The following is a 22752-nucleotide window of genomic DNA, read 5'->3' as shown; positions in this document are numbered from 1 at the left end:
ATTCAGGCTCTTTCTGCGGTCCAGTAGGTGGTCGGTCTCCTAATATGTCAATGGCAGTTTCCTTAAACTCAAGGAAGGAGGCCTGGGCATGTTGAGAAGAGATGATCTTTAGTTGACACCTTTGATTTCTATCAACAAGTCCATTAATAAATTGTTCCCTTAAGGTTTGATCAGAGGTTTCAGCGTCTTTGGGCTCAAGGCAGGTGATGGCCTTCCATGTCTCCTGTAGGGAGAGGGCAAAGTCTCGGAGGGACTCTTGGGGATTCTGTCTTTTCCCGAAGAATTTCTGCTTCAACTCGGAGACAGTACACTTGTCAAAGGTATTGCGTAGCCTATCAAGAATCTGGACCACATTCTGACACTGTTCTCGGGGCCAAGACTTGACTTCCCGGAGAGCGGGTCCTTTCAACTGCCCGATGAGGATGCCCACTTTCTGTTCCTCTGTGAACGGGAGCAAGGCGAAGGTGGCTAACAACTTGTCCCTGAATTCAGGGAGAGTATGTGCTTCTCCCTCGTAACCAGGGGGCCCCCAGATAGTAGGGCATAGTCAGCGGCATCATGGTGGGAGTCCCAGGGGCACTAGCTGTAGCAGGGCTGAAGGGACTCTCTGGAGGACTTAACATGCTCCGGTACCCTGAGGAGGGACCAGGGGACGGGACTTGCGCCAGTCCCGTATCTTCGTCCTGGGCGGACATGACTGGCCTAGCTGAGGGAAGCCGGTAGGGTTACACAATGTCCGTTGCTATGGGCGATGGCTAGAATGGGACGTGGGCACTTTAAGACACAGTCACTATTCCCTGGGAGGTGAGCCAATAACCTAGCATCGGAAACAATCTCTACCCCCCTTTAACTTCCCCAGCGGTACTCACTCAGGATCAGCCGCGGTGACAGGACAGCTCCGGTACACGAAGGTCTCCGTTCCCGATGTCCGGCAGGCAGCAGGGTTCAGTGATGCTCCGCGGTGTTCTCCAGTCGCAGGACACGTGCGCCGGAACTCCGGATGAGGCGCACACTGCTGGCAGGCTTCAGGCGCGGCCTGCGCCGAAATCCAAGATGGCCGATTAACCCTCTTCGTTGCCGGCCGCACTCGCTCCAGCTCCTCCTCCACGGTGCTTCGCGCCACTCGCGCAGGGGGCGGAGCCTAATGACGCCTCTGGAGTTCCCGCCAGTGAGGATTTGGCGGGCTGGAAATACTTGCTGCGCCACACGCCTCTGAGGTAAATGCTTCAGGCGCAGCAGCGCCGGATGTAGCAGAGCTGACACAGTCCTTGCAGGAATTAACCTCTTGAGTGCTGGAGCGGCGCTCGACAGCACGTGGCAGCAGTATAAAGTTCAATGTAGAAACACACAAATACTTGGGCCTAAACCCGGATGGCAGCAGGGTTAGGCAGCACAGTCTTTTTCTTAATAAAGTACAGTCTTTAGTGCCAGGATAAGGCACAGAAGTATATATCCTGTGATTCGTGACGCCACTTGCAACATCCCCCACCGGGCCTAGCCTTTGGATGGAGGTCTGGAGACAGCCGGGGCCCGCGGTACCGGAGTGGCTGGCGGTTGCGGCCTAAGCACGCTATTGTCACGGTGCTTGGTACGGGGGAACCGGAGGGCTGTCCTACAGCCTGGCAGGTCTCCAGCAGGGTGGTGTTGGCAAGAAATGATGAGGGAGCGGCTGCTATAGCGGATCTCCCTGGGGCAACCCCTTAATGTCCCGAGGGTGAGTCTCTGGGTGATGGACAGGGTGCCGGTGATGAAGGCAGCCGTATTAGCAGGGACCAGACGGAGACAGAAGTTGAAGAAAACAACTTACAGTTCTTTATTTGAACCGCAGGAACCGCAGCAAACGTGCCTTTAACAGGTAGGTAGGGTGCCGAGATGTGAGTTGGAGGGAGCCTCAGGAGATAGTTCACCAGCCTGGAAGTAGAGGGCAGGCTGGGAGGCAGCTGTGTCCGGGTAGGAAGCTTCAGCTTGTCCTGTAGGGCTTCAGGTATCACCTTTAAAGGTAAGATGATTCCCCTTTTCCTCACTACACTAACTCTAGTCTAATACTCCACTCTTCAGAGGCAGGGGCTAGGCTCTTCCTGCTCTGGTATGGGCTAGACAGAGATTTCTCACTCACTCACTGATTCTACTAGGATTCCACACTAGAATAATCATCTAATGTTCTGATCTGAGCTGAGCTCAGACTAAACTGTTCTCCAGAACATTCCTGGCCAGAGGTTTTATTACCTCCCCTTGGTCAGGTGGTGGCTGCTCCTCCAATCACATCTCAGCTTACAGAGCACAGGATGTAACACATATCATTGGATGACAGCATCCTGCATTATACAAAATACTTAACCTCTGCCTTGCCAGGCAGGATTCACCACTGCAATATCCCTATGTCCTATCAGGACCATGTAGTGTAATGGAATTACATGCAGGTGGGACGTATTCGCAAACCCTCCCTCGCCATTGCATCGGCGAGGGTGTTGCACACTCACCGGCCACTTTATTAGGTACACCTGTCCAACTGCTCATTAACACTTAATTTCTAATCAGCCAATCACATGGCGGCAACTCAGTGCATTTAGACATGTAGACATGGTCAAGACAATCTCCTGCAGTTCACACCGAGCATCAGTATGGGGAAGAAAGGTGATTTGATGCCTTTGAACGTGGCATGGTTGTTGGTGCTAGAAGGGCTGGTCTGAGTATTTCAGAAACTGCTGATCTACTGGGATTTTCACGCACAACCATCTCTAGGGTTTACAGAGAATGGTCCGAAAAAGAAAAAACATCCAGTGAGCGGCAGTTCGGTGGGCGGAAATGCCTTGTTGATGCCAGAGGTCAGAGGAGAATGGGCAGACTGGTTCGAGCTGATAGAAAGGCAACAGTGACTCAAATCGCCACCCGTTACAACCAAGGTAGGCAGAAGAGCATCTCTGAACGCACAGTACGTCCAACTTTGAGGCAGATGGGCTACAGCAGCAGAAGACCACACCGGGTGCCACTCCTTTCAGCTAAGAACAGGAAACTGAGGCTACAATTTGCACAAGCTCATCGATATTGGACAGTAGAAGTTTGGAAAAATGTTGCCTGGTCTGATGAGTCTCGATTTCTGCTGCGACATTCGGATGGTAGGGTCAGAATTTGGCGTCAACAACATGAAAGCCGGATCCATCCTGCCTTGTATCAGCGGCTCAGGCTGGTGCTGGTGGTGTCATGGATCCATCCTGCCTTGTATCAGCGGTTCAGGCTGGTGGTGGTGGTGTCATGGTGTCTTTGGGCCCCTTGGTACAACGCCACAGCCTACCTGAGTATTGTTGCTGCCCATGTCCATCCCTTTATGAGCACAATGTACCCTGTAACATCTGATGGCTACTTTCAGCAGGATAATGCGCCATGTCATAAAGCTGGAATCATCTCAGACTGGTTTCTTGAACATGACAATGAGGTCACTGGACACAAATGGCCTCCACAGTCACCAGATCTCAATCCAATAGAGCATCTTTGGGATGTGGTGGAACGGGAGATTCGCATCATGGATGTGCAGCCGACAAATCTGCGGCAACTGTGTGATGCCATCATGTCAATATGGAGCAAAATCTCTGAGGAGCTTCCAGCACCTTGTTGTATCTATGCCACGAAGAATTGAGGCAGTTCTGAAGGCAAAAGGGGGTCCAACCCGTTACTAGCATGGTGTACCTAATAAAGTGGCCGGTGAGTGTATATTTAGGTGACAGGAGATATTATACATTGGGGGGATTTTACCGGAATGGGGGGACAGTGTGGGTGGTTGACAGGAAAGTGGCAATTATACTATTTGGGGGAAACTAAGGGGCCATTATGCAGAGTGGAGATCATTAAGGGTGTGGGTATTATACAGTGTGGGAGGGATAACTAAATGTGGGATAAGGGAAGGGTCATAGATGAGGCTTAGAGCCTTGCCTCCTCTTTCACCATCACAAATGTTTAGATGTATGGAACTTAGCCAGGAGCCTACTAGAGATCTTACACAAAGTGCAGGAGGGGCTGATGAGCATCTTAACAGGACAGACTGATAAGGACCCTCAGTGTCCAAGGACCAGTTACAGTCCTGGAAAATGATTTGCTGCTTCCGTATCCAACCAGAAGCCAACTATAAATCAGCTGAATGCAGTGTTAGATCTTGGGGCACATTTACTAAGGGTCGTGCTGCCCTTTTGTCGGACTGTGCAACTTTTTCGGGTCTAAAACGGTTTGTACAGGTATTTAATAAGTGTCTGCACTCTGATTGTGACGCACACGACCATCTTTTTTGGCGCGGCTGCGCTGCTTCCATGCGACACAAATTAGGGGGTGTGGCGTCAGACGATCCGACTGATTCGGACTGAGCGCAGGATTTAACTTTCAAATTGTGTTGCAAGCCCAAGCACTTACATGCACCACAAGATGGTGAACTCTGTCAGACCTGAGTGAGGAAGCGACTCATGCAGGATTTAGGTGAACTCCAATGACCGTTAAGTAAATGAGCCCCATTGTGTGCACGACCCTCACTCCTATTGTTACACACAACGTTATTGCTCTGTAATATCTTATTTTGTTTATAAGTGACCCCTATGATCTGTTCAATGCTGGGACTATAATGGAGCTATATAGAGATTATTATTATTATTATTATTGATAATGTGATTACACATCTCTCCAGGGACAATACATAACACTGGCTGCAGTCTGCAAAGTGACTCCAGATTCTGTAGTGACTTCTAGTGGTGATAAATAAAACTGCATTATTTTTCTGCTGTCATTTATCCGCATTTGCACCACTGAAAAGAACTGAAGAAAAATGTGCAAACTGCTTGTCCATGGATTAATAACGTGTCTGTGTTTTGTGTAGCAGCTGCATTGTGCCGACAAGACAGAAAAAAAAGTGCACCTAAAGCGGCTGTTACTGCCTAGTCCTGGCCGTGCGACACAATTGTGCACATTGAACAAAATGCAGCAGAAAATAATGGTGACACTTCCGGAACAGTACAGGGGGCACCTACAGACTGCTCTAGTTTTGATAAATGTGGGCCATTGTCTGAAGGTTTTATCAGCATCAAGTCTTTTTCCTTAACTCTTTAAAGACCAGGCCATTCTCGTTTTTTTGTGTTTCCAATTTTCACAAAATTTTCATTAAAAACCCCTAACTTTTTTGACCTTTCGATCACTCTTTGTTGAAATTTATATGTGTTGCAAAATAGCAAATAAGTGGCATTTTGGACACTAGGGCGCTATTTTCTGTTATGGAGTTCACCGCTACACAAACAACTGTTTTAATATGTTGATAGATCGGGGAGTTTTTGGATGTGGCAATGCCTAATATGTTTATCATTTTATTAGTGGTGTTTTTAATATATAGTTTTTGAAATTTGTATTTATTTTTTAGTGCTTTTTAGACGTCCATGGGTACTTTACCCCTAAAGGGTCTGATCGCTCCTACAATATCCACTGTGGGGCACATTTACTTACCCGGCCGACGGAGTACCCGAGATACGGAGTGTCCAACGATCATGCACTCCGGCGCGATTCACAAAGATCGTGCGCCCGATATCCTCCATCTGTCGCTTCCCCGCTCAGGTCCCCGGAGTTCACCTTCTTCTTCCCGGTGAATGTAAGTGCATTGGTTGCAACACAATTTTAAAGTTAAATCACGCGCGTTGTCCGAAACAGTCGGACCGTCCGATGACTCGCCCCTTGTTTTGTGTCGCATGAAAGCCGGCTCTGCTGCGCCAAAATCTGATTGTGTGTGCCAAAATCCCAGCGGCGCAAATCCAAAAATGTCAGAATATCCGACGAAAGTGCAGTCCGTGGGACCCTTAGTAAATAAGCCCCTGTATTGCAGCATATGGAGAATTTGCTATGGATTCTGAAGAATGACAGGTATAATACAGACTCCGGGCTGCCATGGTAACTGATTGTCGCTCCCCAATGTCATGGAGGGGAACAACTACCCATCCAAAATGGTGGTGCCCATGCACCGCTGGCATTTGCCTGCTGCCGCAGCTTTTCTGGTGGCAGGTGAAGAGTTGACATCCCCGATTGCTAATGTCAGCTGGGGGTGCATAATGCAGAAAACACCCACCATGTATGATGAGGGATCAGCACAGGAGCCTCTTCATACATCCTTAGCGGCGCTATGACCTACATGTCACAATGCCACAAGGGGTTAAAGGATTTGGGACACTAATTCACCTGCGCCTCATGAGCCGGGGATTTAGTGTCTTTGTAAACCTCCTTTTATACATACAACGTCTCCGGATGGATGAAATATTTATTGATTTATTCCTCTGGCTCTGTCACTGTGAACGGTTCAGACAACTCAGGTCAGCGGACGATAATTCTACTGTTTTTAACCCCTTACCTCTGCACTTTTAACACTTTTTCTCATTACTTACAGCAAACCAGTCTACGGCTTTAGAATTAGTATTTAGCGACGTGAAGACAGCAAAAAATATTTTATATGTATAAGATTTTAAAATCTTTAACAAACACAACCACAGGTTATCATAATGAAAAAAGATGGAAAATCAAAATAAACTAAAGACTAATAAGGGGCCTAAAGGAAATCATTTGCTGTTATGCATTATGAACCAAACATACCATGAGAATGATGTAACTACACTGATGCAGAAACATATCTTGTTTAATCCCTGAGCTAAGTGGTTTTGCTGAAAAAACTATTTAATCAATTATGATAATAAGGCTCTGTCCCTCCTGTGGCTGCCCCTGTGCTTCTTCTCTGCACTGATCCAGAGAATGGTGAAATCACTGTGTAATGCCTGACAGGCAGAAGTAATCAATTGCTGCACAATCCCCCAGCTGCTGTGTATAAATCATCCAGCTCAGGTTGATTAGTCTTGTCTGGACTGGTCAGGAAGCTCCTCGAAACTTGAGCACCCCACTTGGCTCAGGGTTTAAACAAGATATGTTTCTGCACCAGTGTAGCTACAGCATTCTCAAAGTATGTTTGGCTCAGAATGCATGAAATCAAATTGTAGATTTCTTTTAAGAACTACAAGAAAAGAGAATTGGAGGGAACAGCAATGGAAAAGAATTAATAGAACGTATTATACATGCAACCCAACGTATGGGGATTAAAGTCAATACGAAGGTCACAGATTTTCCAGAACTGAACATAGCCCCTTTGGTCAAGAAATTGGGAGAGAGAGTTTGTATATGGAGTAAACTAGCTTTGAGTAAAGGGGATAGGATTGGATTGGCCAAAATGGTTATCCTCCCACAAGTCTTGTATGTTATTACGAATTGTCCTTGCTGGATTGAGGACAAATGGTTTTAGAGTATTGAGAGCAATTCTAAACAAACTTTTATGGGGGAGGTCAAGAGTGCGTATCAAGCAAGAGTTCTTCTGGAAAAGCATTGTGTGTGGAGGAGTATCTCTCCCATCCTTTCTTCATTATTACATTGCATCTCAAATTTTGTTTATTGGGGAAAATAGGAACTCGTATATTTTTGAAAGGGTATTAGGGTTAGGGAGCACATGAGAATATCTTTTCCGCTCTAGAGTCGGGTGCATTTAACCCCTTAACGCTCTGCGCCGTAGCTCTACGGCGCAGAGGTAAAAGGAGTGTATGAAGAGGGCTCACGCTTGCTTGCACCGATCGCGGCTATTAACCCCTCCATTTAAAACGTATCTTTGTTACGATCGCCGCCCTCGAACGTCATCGTTGGGCGGCGATCGGTTGCCATGGTAGCCTCGGGTCTTCGTTTGACCCGAAGCTATCTGTCTTCTGCAGATTCGTTACAATGAGCCAGTGGCTCATTGTAATGAATGTGCTGCAAAAATGGCATATATTGCAATACAGAAGTATATGGTAGGAGCGATCTGACCATCTAGGGTTAATGTACCCTAGATGGTCTAAAAAATAGTGAAAAAAAAAAGTTTAAAAAATAAAAAAAATTAATAAAATATTAAAAATTCAAATCAATGATATAAAACATAATAAACAGTAAAAATCACAGACACATTAGGTATTGCCGTGTTCCAAAATGCCCGATCTATCAAAATATAAAAACGGTTACAGGTGGCGGTGACCTCCGAGACGGGAAATGGCGCCCAAATGTCCGAAATGCGACTTTTACACCTTTTTACATCACATAAAAAATAGAATAAAAAATGATCAATATGTCGACCTCAAAATGGTAGCAATGAAAACGTCGGCTCATTTAGCAAAAAATGACACCTCGCACATCTCCGTGCGCCAAAGTATGAAAAAGTTATTAGCTTCAGAAGATGGCAACAATATTTTTTTTTCTTTTTTGTACACATTCGTTTAATTTTTGAAAATGTATTAAAACACAATAAAACCTGTCTAAATTTGGTATCACCGCGATCGCACCGAACCAAAGAATAAAGCTGAGGTGTTATTTTGAGTGCACAGTCAAAGTCGTAAAAACTGAGCCCACAAGAACGTGACGCATGTGCGGTTTTTTTTCAATTTTTCCACATTTGGAATTTTTTTTCAGCTTCGCAGTACACGACATGTTAAAATAAATAACATTACGGGAAAGTAAAATTTGTTACGCACAAAATAAGCCCTCACACAGGTCTGTACACGGAAAAATGAAAAAGTTATGGATTTTTGAAGGTGGAGAGCGAGAAATGAGCGAAAAAACCCTGCGTCCTTAAGGGGTTAACATAAAGGGAAGAAAAATATCACAGTTTAGTCCAATAGTAGTAATGTTGCACTGGGTGTGGCAGAAATATAAGGCTTTATTAGGAGTGGGTGGAGCAATAGAATGGATGGGGTAATCTGCACTTGGGAGAATTTTTTAAATTTGAAGGGGCCGATTTTTGGAAGAAAAAAGGGCTTAGGTACATTGCACAGTTATTTCAGGGAGGAAAAATGAAAGATTTTGGAGAAATGAAACACAAATTCACTCTTAACGATTCAGACTTTTTCAGGAATTTACAATTAAAACACATGGCACATGCGAAAGGTAATACAAAAATATTCACGATCACTACACTCTAAAATTTCTAAACTACAGGCGGTCCCCTACTTAAGGACACACGGCTTACAGACGATCCCCTCTGCCCCCTGTGACCTCTGGTGACCTCTCTGGATGTTACTATAGTCCCAGGCTGCACTGATCAGCTGTAAGGAGTCTGTAATGAAGCTTTATTGATAATCCTTGGTCCAATTACAGCACAAAATTTTGAAACTCCAATTGTCACTGGGACAAAAGAAAAGAATTTGTCTAGAACTACAATGATAAAATATACAGTTTCGACTTACATACAAATTCAACTTAAGAACAAACCTCCGGACCCTATCTTGTATGTAACCCGGGGACTGCCTGTATATGTTATGAATTATGGAAAAAAAAAAATTATCAAGAATATACAAGTGAATTTTGGATGAAATGAATAAGGGGATTGTTCATGTAAGCCAGGGGAAATGGGGAAAGTGTATAAGTGGATTAAGAAGTAAACACTGGGAAAAAATATACAAGGAAGTAAAAAGGGTATCAAATAACGATAATTTTAAGTTTATTCAGTTAAATATTTTGTATAGAGTTTACTACTCACCCTATTAGATTCTAAATGCCATCGATGTAAACAGGACTCTGCTGATGATGTACATCTTATGTGGTTTTGTCCACTTATTGTCGATTTCTGGTATGGAATTTTCGATGATATTCGGAAAAATATGGGCTTGGCGTTGCACTGTGAACCCCTATTGGGTATTCTAGGGTATACCGCTGAGATAGCAACGTCAAAACGTAGAAAGAGACTAGAGGCCAAACTACTATCTTTGGGTCAGTTGATCCTGATTAAGGATTGGAAGGGGACAAAAAAACCTGATATTGGGAACTGGCGGAATCTAGTTGAAAAAGTCAGAAGATACGAATCCAGCATAAAAATTGATGGTCCGGAAGCGAAAATATGGAAGGAATGGAATATTGGAGAAAATTAAAATTAAATAATTGTAATGGTAAGTTACTGAGATAAGATAACTGAGCGGATAATTGCCGAAATAGAGGAAAAAACAGAGTGGGATAAATGGCTTAATATGTTTCACTATTGAGATAGGGTGCGGTCACACGTCGCGTTTACTGCATGCATTTAAAAACGCATTGCTACAGCTGAAGGGAGATGTGCCTAATTAAACAGCTGTTAACACTTGCATTTACAAAACGCAAGTGTTAACGCATTGTTAATGCATGCGTTAACATCGCGTTTTAGGCCCCAAGGGGACAATTACATGATCTTTTTTGTTTGATCTCTTATATAAAGCACTGAGCTACTTATGTAGCTTTGTGCATTATATCTTCAGTAACATATCTATTGGACCTCCGGCCTGGCCAGATAGATACCTATCACAGGCAGCTCTGGGGTCCTTCACTGAACCCCGGGCTGCTGAGCGACACCATCAGCACCCTGTGATCCCAGCTGCAGGGTGCCAATGGGTGGCAGAGGGGAGGGAATGCACCCGGGATCGGATCTATTCTGATCCCCGGTGTTAGGCCCCTTTCACACTTGCGTTTTTCACGCACGTTTTCTGTCCATGCTTTTGACGCGCAGAACTTGCATTGCACTCTGACCCATTGTAACCAATGGGTCTTTTCAGACTTGCATTTTTTTCACGCACACACGTGCGTTTTTTTTAACACGCGTTTAAATCTCGTCATTTTCTACTTTTGCAAGTCACGCGCGTGAAAAACGCACCATACAAGTCTATGGAGACGCATCAAAAACGCATCGCACTCTGAGACACTTGCAAGTGCAATGCGTTTTTCACGCATCAATTGCCATAGAAAAGATAGAGCTCAGTCCTGAGTCCATTTCACGCGAATTTTCTGCGCGTGAAAAACGCTTTGAAATTGCATTGAAAACGCGCATGAAAAACTGAGACACTGAACAAACTCTGACTGAAAACTGATTGCACTCTGATGCAAAATGTGCGTTTTTCACTGACCAAACCCTGATCGCACCCTGATCAAACACTGATCGCACCCTGATCAAACTCTGACGTGATCTGCAACGCAAGTGTGGAAGGGGCCTTAGGGTGAAGACACACATGGCGTTTTTGGTCCGTTTTTGGTCTGTTTTTACTAAGTGCGTTTTAAAATCGTTAAAAACGCATGCGTTTTGTCAGTTTTTCCGAAATTGCGCAATGAAAAACGGACAAAAACGCATGCGTTTTAACGATCTGAAAACGCACTTAGTAAAAACGGCCCAAAAACGCCATGTGTGTCTTCACCCTTAGGCTGGCGCCACACGTGGCGCTTTTGTCTGCGTTTGCGAACGCAAACGCAGACAAAGTCGCGCCCACCGGGGAGGGCCTCGGCCCGATCGCATCGGCGTTTCTATGGAAACGCCTGCGATCGGGAACGAGCCGCCGGTGTTTCGCGTTAAATTAACACGAAACACCGGCGGCTCGTTCCCGATCGCAGGCGTTTCCATAGAAACGCCGATGCGATCGGGCCGAGGCCCTCCCCGGTGGGCGCGACTTTGTCTGCGTTTGCGTTCGCAAACGCAGACAAAAGCGCCACGTGTGGCGGCAGCCTTAGTGTCGGGCTGGACAAAACAACCCAGCACCAGCAGGACCTGATGACCTGATGTCCTACAATCTTCTTCTGAAGCCGCGTCGTAGAAATACATCGCATCACAAGAAGTGCGTAGGTGGTCATTAAGAGTCCAGGGGTGAAAATCAGGTAATGCAATTTGACAAAACCCTTTGAATTAGCCCCATGTCAAGCCGATTTGGTAATAACACAGTGGGGCTTATTTACTAAGGGTCCGCGGATCACATTGCCGTCGGACTTCCCGACCTTTTAGGGATTTGCACCGCTGGGACAGGTATTTAGAAGGGGATTGTGTCGCACGCGATTGGATTTTGGCACAGCTTCCATGCAACAGAAATGGCGGGGTGGTGCCGTTGGACGATCCGACTGATTCGGACTGAGCGCAGGATTTAAGATTCAATTTGTGTTGCAAGACAATGCACTTACATGCACCAGGAAGAAGAAGGTGAACTCTGGGGACCTGAGCGGGGAAGTGATACATGCAATGTGCATTCCGGTCAGACAATGCACTAGACGGGTAAGTAAATGTGCCCCATGGGGTTCACACTTACCGCGTTACATATCCACATAGAAAAATCTGTCGAAGGCCATGACAATCGTCCTACATAGATGGAATCAAGAATCCAACTAATTCCAATCTTCAGTCGAAGACAAATTGTCAATACTAAGAACTAATGAGGATTTGATCAATAGGTGGAGCCTGTAAACGTCACCACGGTGTAAAACATTCTTTGATTATAGATTGATTGCAAATCAAGAGGGAGTTAGAGATACAGTAGCAAGTAGCAGAAGTTCTGGTGCCCTTTCCACCAGACGTATTGGAGCCGGTAGAAATCGCAAGGGCAGATAGTTTGGATAATTGGGATCCAGCTGACGGCCAAAAATTGCAGACACAAGTGTCCATGGACAGAGGGCAGAGTCCTCCGGTATAGCCAGACGATTGTAGACAAACACAAATCATCAGTAGCCGACCTGCAGGGACATGACCTGGAACTATCAGTGTCAATGACCTTTGGCTTTGAATGTTATGGATGACACTTCATCCACAGGACATAGATGGAAGAGTATGAGTAGACACTCATTCAGTAATGTTCCTACTATAAATGAAAACCCATTACTTAAAACCATTGTTTTTCCCTGGCTACAGGGCTCTTCTCTTCACATACTTATGCATCATCTTACAGAGGACCAACTAACAGGTTTTACCCAGATAAACTGCTGGTGCCCTCAGACAGGGGGATGAAATGTCCTTTCTAAAGTTGCCTCTAATGTGAAATCTCACCCATTTACCTATACATGAAAAATCTCCCCCAAAGTCAAGCAAATTGCAGGGGTAGTGTCACTTCTGAAACCCATCTCTTCTGATCTATAGCACCTAGAAACATGCTGCTGGTGTCATATTAAAGATAAGGATCCCCCATGATTTTGTGAGCTACAGAACAAGAGAGTTGTTAAACATAGTTGGAAATACAAGCTGCAGATAAAGATCCAGTTCACAGAATGTCCCCTGGGTGCATCTTGGATAACAATGTAAAGAACTTGTCATTCTGGACAAATAAGTATGAGGCTCAGTAACTGATAAAATGTTCTGTAGCTATGGGAACCATATCGGATTAGAAGCATTGTGGAGAAGGCCTCTGCAGGTAGCCATGAGATCAAGACCATGGAAACATTCCCTTTAATCAGTTTTGATAATGCAGTAGTGCAGACAGTGTATGCATTAGCCCTGGAGAGATGTGTAATCAGAGCTTTGTGAGTGTTAGTAGCAGCAGGACTAGTTCAGGATTGTACCTTCTACAAGTGCACTGGGGGTGTGTCCTAACACTGCTGTGCTCTTGGCTCTCTGTATTGAGCTGACATCACTGGCCCAAAGCCCAAAAAAATAAATTAAAGGAAACACACAAAATCTTATAATTTAATTTATATTTATTATTCTTTTAAATAAGGTCATAAAGAATGTTCTGTGATAATAGAAATACACATTCTGAATAAATAGGACACTGCATATACATTTTCATGGCACAAAACTCATTGCATATACAAATTTCATAAATTACTGGGGGAGGTGCTGTAGAGGACTATACAGTAAATTAGTTGCAATGGCTGCATTTGACCTGAGATAATTTTTATTTTTTTAATTTAGATAATTACAATTGATGAACAAAATGGACATCAGGGAACCCTCCGCTTATGTCACCATGACAAGGTATCTGACACCTTCATCAAGGACATCATGGGACGTGGACCCCCTTACTGCACTGGTGAATCCCCTCTGAGGTCACAGACCCCCCAGACCTGAGGAGCTCAGAGACTATTACATGTCACTTGTCCCATCTCCAGCCTTGGGAATGGACCACCATGTAGTACAAGACTCCGGCACAGGAGGAGAGAAGAGGAAGCGAAAGACTCAACTCATATTCTGATCGGAAGTCACAGAACCAAAACATCTGACCTGGGCCCAACACTTACTGATACCAAGATGTGTCACCACCGATGGTGGGAGTGACTGGGAAGGGGAAGAAATGGCTTCTCTGTGTCCATATTGTCACTTTCAGTGATTTCAGTGGAGACTGAAGGAGGAGGAAGAGGTGGAAAAACCTACAGGATGGTTCATCATGTGACTGGGCTCAATAGAGAATACTAAGAAATGGATAGAAAGTCCTAGACCACAGCTCACCCTGTACACAAGTATACACCTACATCTCCATGGACATATACAATATACAGCGCAGGAGGGGAAGGAGGAATTAAGGTGGAGGAGGAGGGGGGGTGATAAATGGTTGTAACAGCAGCAGATTATTAGTATCTTGTTCGTCCAAATTGTCTTTTCATCAAGAACATGTCTTGGGTGGGGAGGGGAATGTTAACTTTTTGAAAGTCTCTACAAAAGGACTACAGAGGATCGATACAGACTGAAGTCACTGGCGGCACAAGGCTGTCCGATGGGCGACCTATGAAGGGAGCCGTGACATTTGTCATTTTTGTATTATACATAAGCAGCAAAGGCTTCAGGGCTTCATAGATGGCGTCTCCATGTAGAGCTCCGCTTGGGTCTTTTCACAGTGAGGTTTAAAGACCGCGGGACCCGTGTGATGTATCCACCAGATTACACGTCACCCTGGTGGGAAGAACAAATAACAGTCAATGATTGGCTTATAGTCTGGGCCATGGGTCATCGTGTAATCACATTTCTTAGTGGGGCCCTTGGAGGCTACAATGGGGTCTTACCGTTTCCGGCTCTTGACTTCTCAGCCATCTCTACATTTTCGAATGTTTTCATCACTGGGAGTTATTCGACTTTTATTTGAATCCTTTAGAAATTAAGTGAATCTACAAATAAAAAAGTACAAAAAAGTTAATTGTTAATAAAGAGGAACATTCACTTTACAGATTAAATATGGCTGAACCTGAGGCCCATCTGATGTGAGGAATAAGGCCCCATACAAGGTGTTTGGTGGTGGCCTCCACCCCTCATGCCCGGTGCCTGTGGGAGGAGGATCACAGGGAATATCTACCAGATTAACATGGACCATCCACTGTCCATCCAAGTCTCCTCCATAGGGAAGTGGATTGAGAGAAATTCATCTACTGCCGACCCAAGACCCAATTATAGCAAAGAAGGAACCACCATGTAAAATACCATAGAGGGCAGTGGATGTCCAGCAATGTATAGTACACCCAGACTACTGTACGGGAGGACCCAAACCAATAAACTGGACAGGTCGAATGGGAAATATGCAGCATAGCCATTGTCATGCAAAACATAACAAGTAGCCTGGGGGTGCAGGTTGTACCAGGACTGGACGAGTGCAAAGGACAAATAACTTGTGTTCTACCCATCACCGCACATCACCAGGACACTCACTTATGTTGAGTTTCTCCTGACTTCACCCGGATACGACGGATGTGCAGCTCTTTAGCAGCGCCACTTGGAACCAAACCAATAACTGGAGCTCCAGAAATTAATGGACATGAGATCCCCGACGTCTTCCTCATTGTGCACCAGGAAAGTGTTGGTGAAATTGTATCCGATCTGCTCGGGTCTAAAAACAGATGAGGTTTTAGCTACAGATCAGACATAAGATGGAGCTCGGATATGGCGGCACAATGGATCCAGTCTATACTCACACAGTCAGGGACAGAGGGATGGAGTCATTCATGGTCCCGGCCAGGATGACTGAGAAGGTCCAGTGCTCTCCTGCTCATGGATGTAGCTGGAGATGCACCCGGAGCTGGTAACTGGAAGAGACATGGAAGATGATACAGTGAAGGTTAATATTATCACAACTAAGAATATTGTGGTTCTTCATTTCCAATATTCAGTCTCCTAATAATCTCCCCTTCCCCTCCTGTAAGTCTTATGTCTATGCAACTATTTGGGGTATGGGAGACACCAATTCGCTAATCAAGGTGCTTGTACCCATACACAGGTAGATACCCCCACCCACCCCTGTATCACAGGTACATAACCCCCCCACCCCCTGTATCACAGGTACATACCCCCCACCCATGTATCACAGGCACTTACCTTTGGCATGTGTGCCCGGGTCTTCAGGTACATTTTGTTGTTTTTTTGCTGCTGCTCTTTTTGGCATTATAACCAATGGCGTTACATCGGTTCTTGCGACAACTCAGGCAGATTCCTTTCTTGAAGCAATTGGAGTCAGTACATTGGAAGGCGAAACTCTCCTTGTCCTTATTAATGAGAGAATCCACAAAGAGATGCACGGATCGCTCGTGTTCACACTTCACAGCGTCCCCTATATCTAAGAGGTAATGGAAGAACACAACATAATAATTAGTCAGACATAGAACTCGTAGTACAGCTCTTACTCTTATAAAGAATGTGCCAGATTATTGAAGGCTAGATTAATCTGCCGCACCCTGCACGTAACAATTGCGCTTAAACTGAGTGCACCATCTTTTTTCTGGTGCACTCAATTTAATGGGCGAATCTGCACCAGAACTCCCCTTTAGGTTCAGTTTTGTGTCGCAGCGGACGTAGTGCATCCGCAACACAAAACTGATGAAAACACATCATAAATACTTGTGCAAGCAGTTTAGGGGGGAGCTACCCCCTCACGTGTCGTGTAAAGAGAAGCCGGTATGTGAGGAGGTAGCCGGAAGCTGCTCCCACCTCCTTCTGTCCCAGTACCTCCGCAGCTGTAATGTACCGGACCAGGAGGCAACGGGGCAATAGCCCAGGACGGCAGGACTGTCCCAGTTTTCAACCTCTTTCCTCTGAATTTAAGTTGGTAGGAAGCTATGCCCACCGATCCTGAGAACAGGGGTCCGGCCCTCACTAATCAATATCAATCAGTTCTCACTCCATCCGTTACTATGGGAGTCAGAAATTACCAGGATCAGGATCCGGACGTCCTCTGTCCCTCTAGTCTCTGGGGTCGGCACCGCAGCAGCACAGGAAGAATCTGAAGAATCTGCGGGAGACAAGACCAGGGGATTGTGAGGACATTAGTGACTGGCGAGTCCTGATATGGAGACCCCCAACCATCCTCTCTACTTGGTCTAATAGGGGAGGGGTACAGAGGAGTCATGTACTTACCTGGAAGACCTCTGCCCTCCGCTGCTGCATAAAGAGAGAGAATAAATATCAGTAACATCAGTACATGGATAAAGGAGGAATGTAGAGCCCAGGACAACTACCACCATCATCCCCAACCTTAAAGTGCATTAAGACACAATATCTGCCACCACTAGGGGAAGCGCAATGTATATCTGTTTATTATACTCTATGGGGCACATTTATCATAGGCAGCGCTAAGTGCCCCAGAATGTCACGTTCCCCGCATCACCGGCATGCACCAGATTAACAGGAGGCTGTGGCCCCACAATAAGTCCTGGCAGCGCAGCCATGTTCTGCGCCACCAGGTCACTACTAAGCCAGCGCCAGCCCATTCCATGGTTGCAATCCCCAGCTGTTTTTAGGCATAGAAACTGTGATTAATGTGGACCTCAAATAGAAGTGATATATGCAGTGAGCGCCCCCTAGTGTCCTCTACAGGTAGAGAGATAATCAGCTGTTACTCACGTCTTCTTCCTGCTGCCTCCTCTGAGGAACTTCGGGGTCCACCACCTGCGTCTTGGCCTAAAGGAAGAATGAAGAAGATAAATCATAGTGATCAGTCTATAAGTTCTATACATTAAGATTGTCCTGGATCATGTACTGTGGACGCAGAAAGTATGTGCCCCCCCCCATGTGAGCTGCAAAAAGGATCATGTATTCCTCTCTATAGTCCATACTTACTGGGTAGACGGGTCACTGGGCTCGGCCTCCTCCTCCTCCTCTTCGGGTTCATCTCCCTCTTCGCTATAAGACAAAAGACATAAATGAAGTCTCTATTAATACATCAGTATAAATCTAGTCCCATAGTCTCCTCTCTAACTGAATGGGACAAAGGTAATGAAGTTTGTGACCCCCTGTCGCTGTGTCCTCGCCGGGTTATAGACTTACATGGTATCCAGGACAAAAGCTGGAACATACTTCATCCTGCTCATCCTAAAATAGGAAACACATCACTGGTTACTGGTGGCGACAAAGTTACGAACCCCCCCCATGCCCTCATATAACCCCCCCCCCCCCCCTCCGTGCACTTGTATAGCTCTTGTACCCTCCAATAACAATTTACAACAGATGAAGCCCCTGTATTTGTAGTCCTATACAGAATAGAAGTGTCAGGTAATTACCGTATTGGGGCCTCTGATTCCAGGACTCGCCACCACCACCTGTTTGGGGAATGTGATGAGATACATGATATATATATATACAGGTCAGGAGATTCTCACAGACACGATACAAAGTGATAACAGCAGGTAATTCCGTAGACACAACCAATCACATTCCTTATGTACTAGGCCAAGTTTTTGTGATTTTCTGCTGAATGAGACCAAATTTGTCCTATCCCAGGTCCATCAATCACATCACGGCTTGTGCCGATTTTCACTGTCAGGATCTTTTTTTCTTCTAAGCCAAATCTACGCCATGTAGACCCCGGACAAGAGTATTAAGAATTAAGTAGAATTAATCCGCGAATACAGCCATGTGCTGGATATACTAAAGGCCGGACCCTCTAAGTATCTCCAATACAGCGTACGCTGGAGGTGAGGGAGTGTTATTGGTGCATGATGCGCCCAGTCATGATAAATCTCACCAATGACTCGTCTTATGATATAGATCTGTGATCTACTCACTGCAATGTCTCCGCATCCTCGTCCTCCTCCTCTTCATCCTCACTCTCATCCCAGATCTTTCCTTTTGTCGCCATCTTCTTCACCTTCACCTCCACACTCTCTTTCTTGATGTTTCCATTCTCCGCCATCTTCGTCACCTCCTCCTCCATCTCCTCCAACTCCTCGATGTTAAACACCTCCACCAATGTCTCCTCCACCTCCTCTCCGATCTTACTCTCCTCCATCCTCCACAACTCCTCCTCCAACTCCTCCAACTCTCCGATGTTAAACGCCTCCACCACCGTCTCCTCCACCTCTCCGATGTTATTCCTCTCCGCCATCCTCCACAACTCCTCCTCCAGCTCCTCCAACTCCTCGATCTTAAAAACCTCCACCAACGTCTCCTCCATCACCTCGTCGTCCTCCATTCTATAGATAAATAAGGCAGTAAGTCTGGTGGACATACACTATGATCTCTACAGACAAAGATATGACAGATATCAGACACTTGTGGACAAGGGAATAAGAGTCTTATTTACCAAAACTATCATCAACTTGTACTTAAAGCTGCAAACCTATAGCCCAGTATCTACAACTTATACTTTCTCTTCACTATTAGGTAAATAATTCAGCAGCTCCCAATATACGGCTGGCAGCCACTAGAGGGCACTCATTGTATATTGGTTTGGCAATGGCAGCTGTATACAGTGAGCTCCCTCTAGTGGTGGCTGCAGGAAACAGACCAGGCCCAGGCCCCCTCTCGCTATGGGCCCCACAGCAGTGACATCACCGCCTCTACAGTAGATACACCACCGCCTGCTTCATACTTCTATTGGGCCCCATCTATCTATAGAGCTCGTGTATAATGAGAGTTATCACACATTGTATATTTATAGCAAAGATGGACTTACCGCACAAATCACACAATAAACACCAACCAGCACCAACTCTATAAAGCATGAAAAGTAAAGAAATGGTAATTACTAAACATATGATAGGACACAACACGATGATGGACACAACAGGAGACAACATCATCAGTTCACCTTATATTGAACCCACCGAAACCATGAGGCTTCCAATAACCGTGGAGCCAGACTATAATACATCTCCTAATTTTAAAGATAGGCCATAAGTATTTGATTAGTCCTGGGCCATCACAAAGCAGGTGTCCTGTGGTCCCCGCAGCGGTCGGCGCTGTCAGTGTCAGGAAAGTGTATGGGGCTGCAGCGTCCTGAGGAGAGGCCATCAATAGTGACACTAGAAAGTAATGGGAGATCAGCCTGAGGCCTACTACCACTATAGTAACCATAGTAACCACTATGGGGTCCCAGGAGGGACACACAATGCACAGGCCGCCATAGTCACATACAATGATGATCAGGTCCAGGTGCAGGCGGCCCCAGCGCACATTTACTATGGGGCTCAGCCTTTCCCTGGTACAGCCCGGGCCGCCATTACTGTAGTACAAGTGATACTCCCATCAGGGGTCCGGAGCTGAGCCCCCTCTCTCTATCAATGTGACCCAATGGTGTAATATTATCACCCAGAACAGGAGCAGCTCCAGTACTAATAACATCACGGAAGTGTCATCAGGATATTTTATTTCACACCAAAGACTTTAGCGACACATTATTGGGAGTCGGGGGGGATGTGTTATGGGGGCACAGGACCCTCTATATTAATAATGAAATTATTGCGGGGTAATATGAATTATCATTAAGTCTCTATGTATATTCCAATTCATTTATATCATAATTTATACTGGGGGCTCTGTGCAGGTACAAAATCCCCCAATATCCCTCATAATGAATAAAAATACATATTTACATACATACATACAGTATTTCTCCTAATAATATATTTTTTAATATTACAAAAAATTAAGGGGGGGGGGGTCTTAAAGGGGTGTGTACTTATCCTGCTCCAGTTCTTGCATTGCAGCTCTTTTGATCCCCGCAATAAGGGCTCATTCAGATGAGTGTTTGCGACCTATGTGTTTTTTTTTTTATTTTTTTGGCAGTATACTCACCCATTAATTTCTATGGGACTGTTCACATGTCCATTTTTTTACAGATGTGTAGACTGTGAGAAAAAAAATTGCAGCATGCAACTGCGGACCTCCATAGACGTCAATGGATCCGCAGAAAAAAAAAAAAAATGAATGGCTCAGGGATGACACCCGTATACAATCTGTTTTTTCTCAAATGTTACCAGGCAAACAGGACAGGGCAGAGAATAGACAAGAAACCCATCTAATTTTTTTTTGCAGGCTTGAAAAAAAAAAAAACGGATGACATACAGATGTGAAAAAAACATTTTTTGTGAACAAGCAAAGGACCCGCAATGGACACACTTCTGAAATAGCGCCTGGAATAGAAGTGTTGGGGGATCCACTTTGGCCAAACAGTATCATCAGGGGACCACCGTGATGTAGAACAAGTGGGGGTCACTGGGACCCATAAAAACCCCTGGATGAAGCCAGCAAAGTCAGTAGTACCGCAACGCCGGAACCGGAAGCCCACCTTTCTTCCCTCAATAAAATTTGGCACTATGACAATCCCCCCCATACCCAGCCCCCAGGAATATTGCATTAATAATAGTTACAAGGAGACATATCACATTTATATGAGGCCTCATATACAAACAATAAACCACAGATGTTTGTGGCCTGTGATATGTAGACAATGGGGGGGATTTACTAATTGTGGCGCAAGCACGTCTGTCGGCATCGGAGATCCGTCTCCGCAAAGCACAGCCCGATGTATTTAAGTGGGGCAAGGCTGTTAGTAATTAATAGGTAGACGGAACTGATCAGTCGGGCGCCATAAAAATGCCGACATCAATGAGATGTGCGCCCAAATCTTACATGGACTGCGCCTTCATTTTGCTATCTGACCATTGGTCTATTGTGCGCCAAAAATTGCGCCTAAATATTCAGACAAAATACACATAAATGTGGAGGATAATGTGGAAACGCTAGGCCACACCCACTTGCGCCAAAAAAAGACGGATAGTCGGAAACATCTGTTCTTTCTGGCGCAAACTCATTATAAATGAACCGGAACATGAGACCTAAAGCTAAAACCAAGCATAACACATCTACTAAAAAACAACTAGAATCATTCTCAAAAGTGATATGAACCAAAAGGGGTTGTCTGAGCCATAATTCTATCATATACAGGGGCGTAACTGCAGCGGTAGCAGCCCAAGCAGCTTCTATGGGGCGTTTCAAAAACGCATGCCTTTTTTAGCGAACTGATTAAAAACGGTCGAAAAACTGGTTAAAAACGCCACGTGTTCCGCCAGCCTAAGGGTGGTGGCACATGTGGCATTTTGAACCAGTTTTTAAGAAAACGCATCCTATTTTTGACAGCTTTTGTCCGTTTTCGAATTGTCTTGATTAAGATTATTGGGAAAAACTGTCAAAAACGGATGCGTTTTTAAAACAGACTGCTTAAAAACCGCTTCAAAACGCCCCGTATGCCACCACCCTTAGGCTGGTGGCACACATGGAATTTTGAACCCATTTTTCGACCGTTTTTAATGAGTCCGGTAAAAAAAAGCATGCGTTTTTTTTTTAAACGCATCCATTTTTACCAATTAACTTCATTAAAATGGGTCAAAAACGGATGCGTTTTCAAAAAACACATGCTTTTTTTAACGGACTGCTTAAAAAACGGCCCAATAACAGGTTCAAAACACCACGTGTGCCGTCCGCCTTAGGGTGAAGACATACGTGGCGTTTTAAGTCAGTTTTTGGGCCGTTTTTAGTTAGTGCGTTTTCACATCGTTAAAAACGCATGCGATGTGAAAACGCACTAACTAAAAACAGCCTAAAAACGCCACATGTGTCTTCACCCTTAGGCTGGTGCCACACATAGGCTTTGTCTGCGCTTGCAAACCCAAACAAAGTCCCACCCACCGGGGCAGGCCTCGGCGTTTCTATGGAAACGCCTGCGATTGGGAATGAGCCGACAGTGTTTTGCATTAAATTAGCGCAAAACACCG

The 22752-nt window shown here is 45.3% G+C and overlaps 1 protein-coding gene across 6 annotated transcripts in view; it reads right to left on the bottom strand.

The window, feature by feature from the left end:
• LOC140116763 (uncharacterized) overlaps positions 1-22036 on the bottom strand; it is a 48879-nt gene extending 26843 nt beyond the window's left edge. Inside the window, exons 1-14 of one of the 6 annotated variants that reach the window (XM_072133223.1) lie at positions 19788-22036; positions 19653-19690; positions 18763-19170; positions 18259-18297; positions 18026-18070; positions 17819-17881; positions 17603-17659; positions 17117-17140; positions 16912-16991; positions 16082-16319; positions 15682-15792; positions 15419-15596; positions 14782-14883; positions 13462-14671 (exon numbers count right to left, since the gene is read on the bottom strand). In XM_072133223.1, coding sequence (XP_071989324.1) covers positions 16943-16991; positions 17117-17140; positions 17603-17659; positions 17819-17881; positions 18026-18070; positions 18259-18297; positions 18763-19169 — 684 coding nt within the window. In that variant the 5' untranslated portion in view covers position 19170; positions 19653-19690; positions 19788-22036 and the 3' untranslated portion in view covers positions 13462-14671; positions 14782-14883; positions 15419-15596; ... (1 more) ...; positions 16082-16319; positions 16912-16942. The other 5 variants (XM_072133228.1, XM_072133216.1, XM_072133201.1 and 2 more) reach the window with 5 other exon arrangements.
• Between the last annotated feature and the right edge of the window lie 716 nt (positions 22037-22752).

This window comes from Engystomops pustulosus, chromosome 1 (genome assembly GCF_040894005.1).
Source record: "Engystomops pustulosus chromosome 1, aEngPut4.maternal, whole genome shotgun sequence".
Lineage (NCBI taxonomy): Eukaryota > Metazoa > Chordata > Amphibia > Anura > Leptodactylidae > Engystomops > Engystomops pustulosus.
The sequence above is the reverse complement of the archived record's forward strand: the minus strand, read 5'-3'. Positions and strand labels throughout refer to the sequence as shown.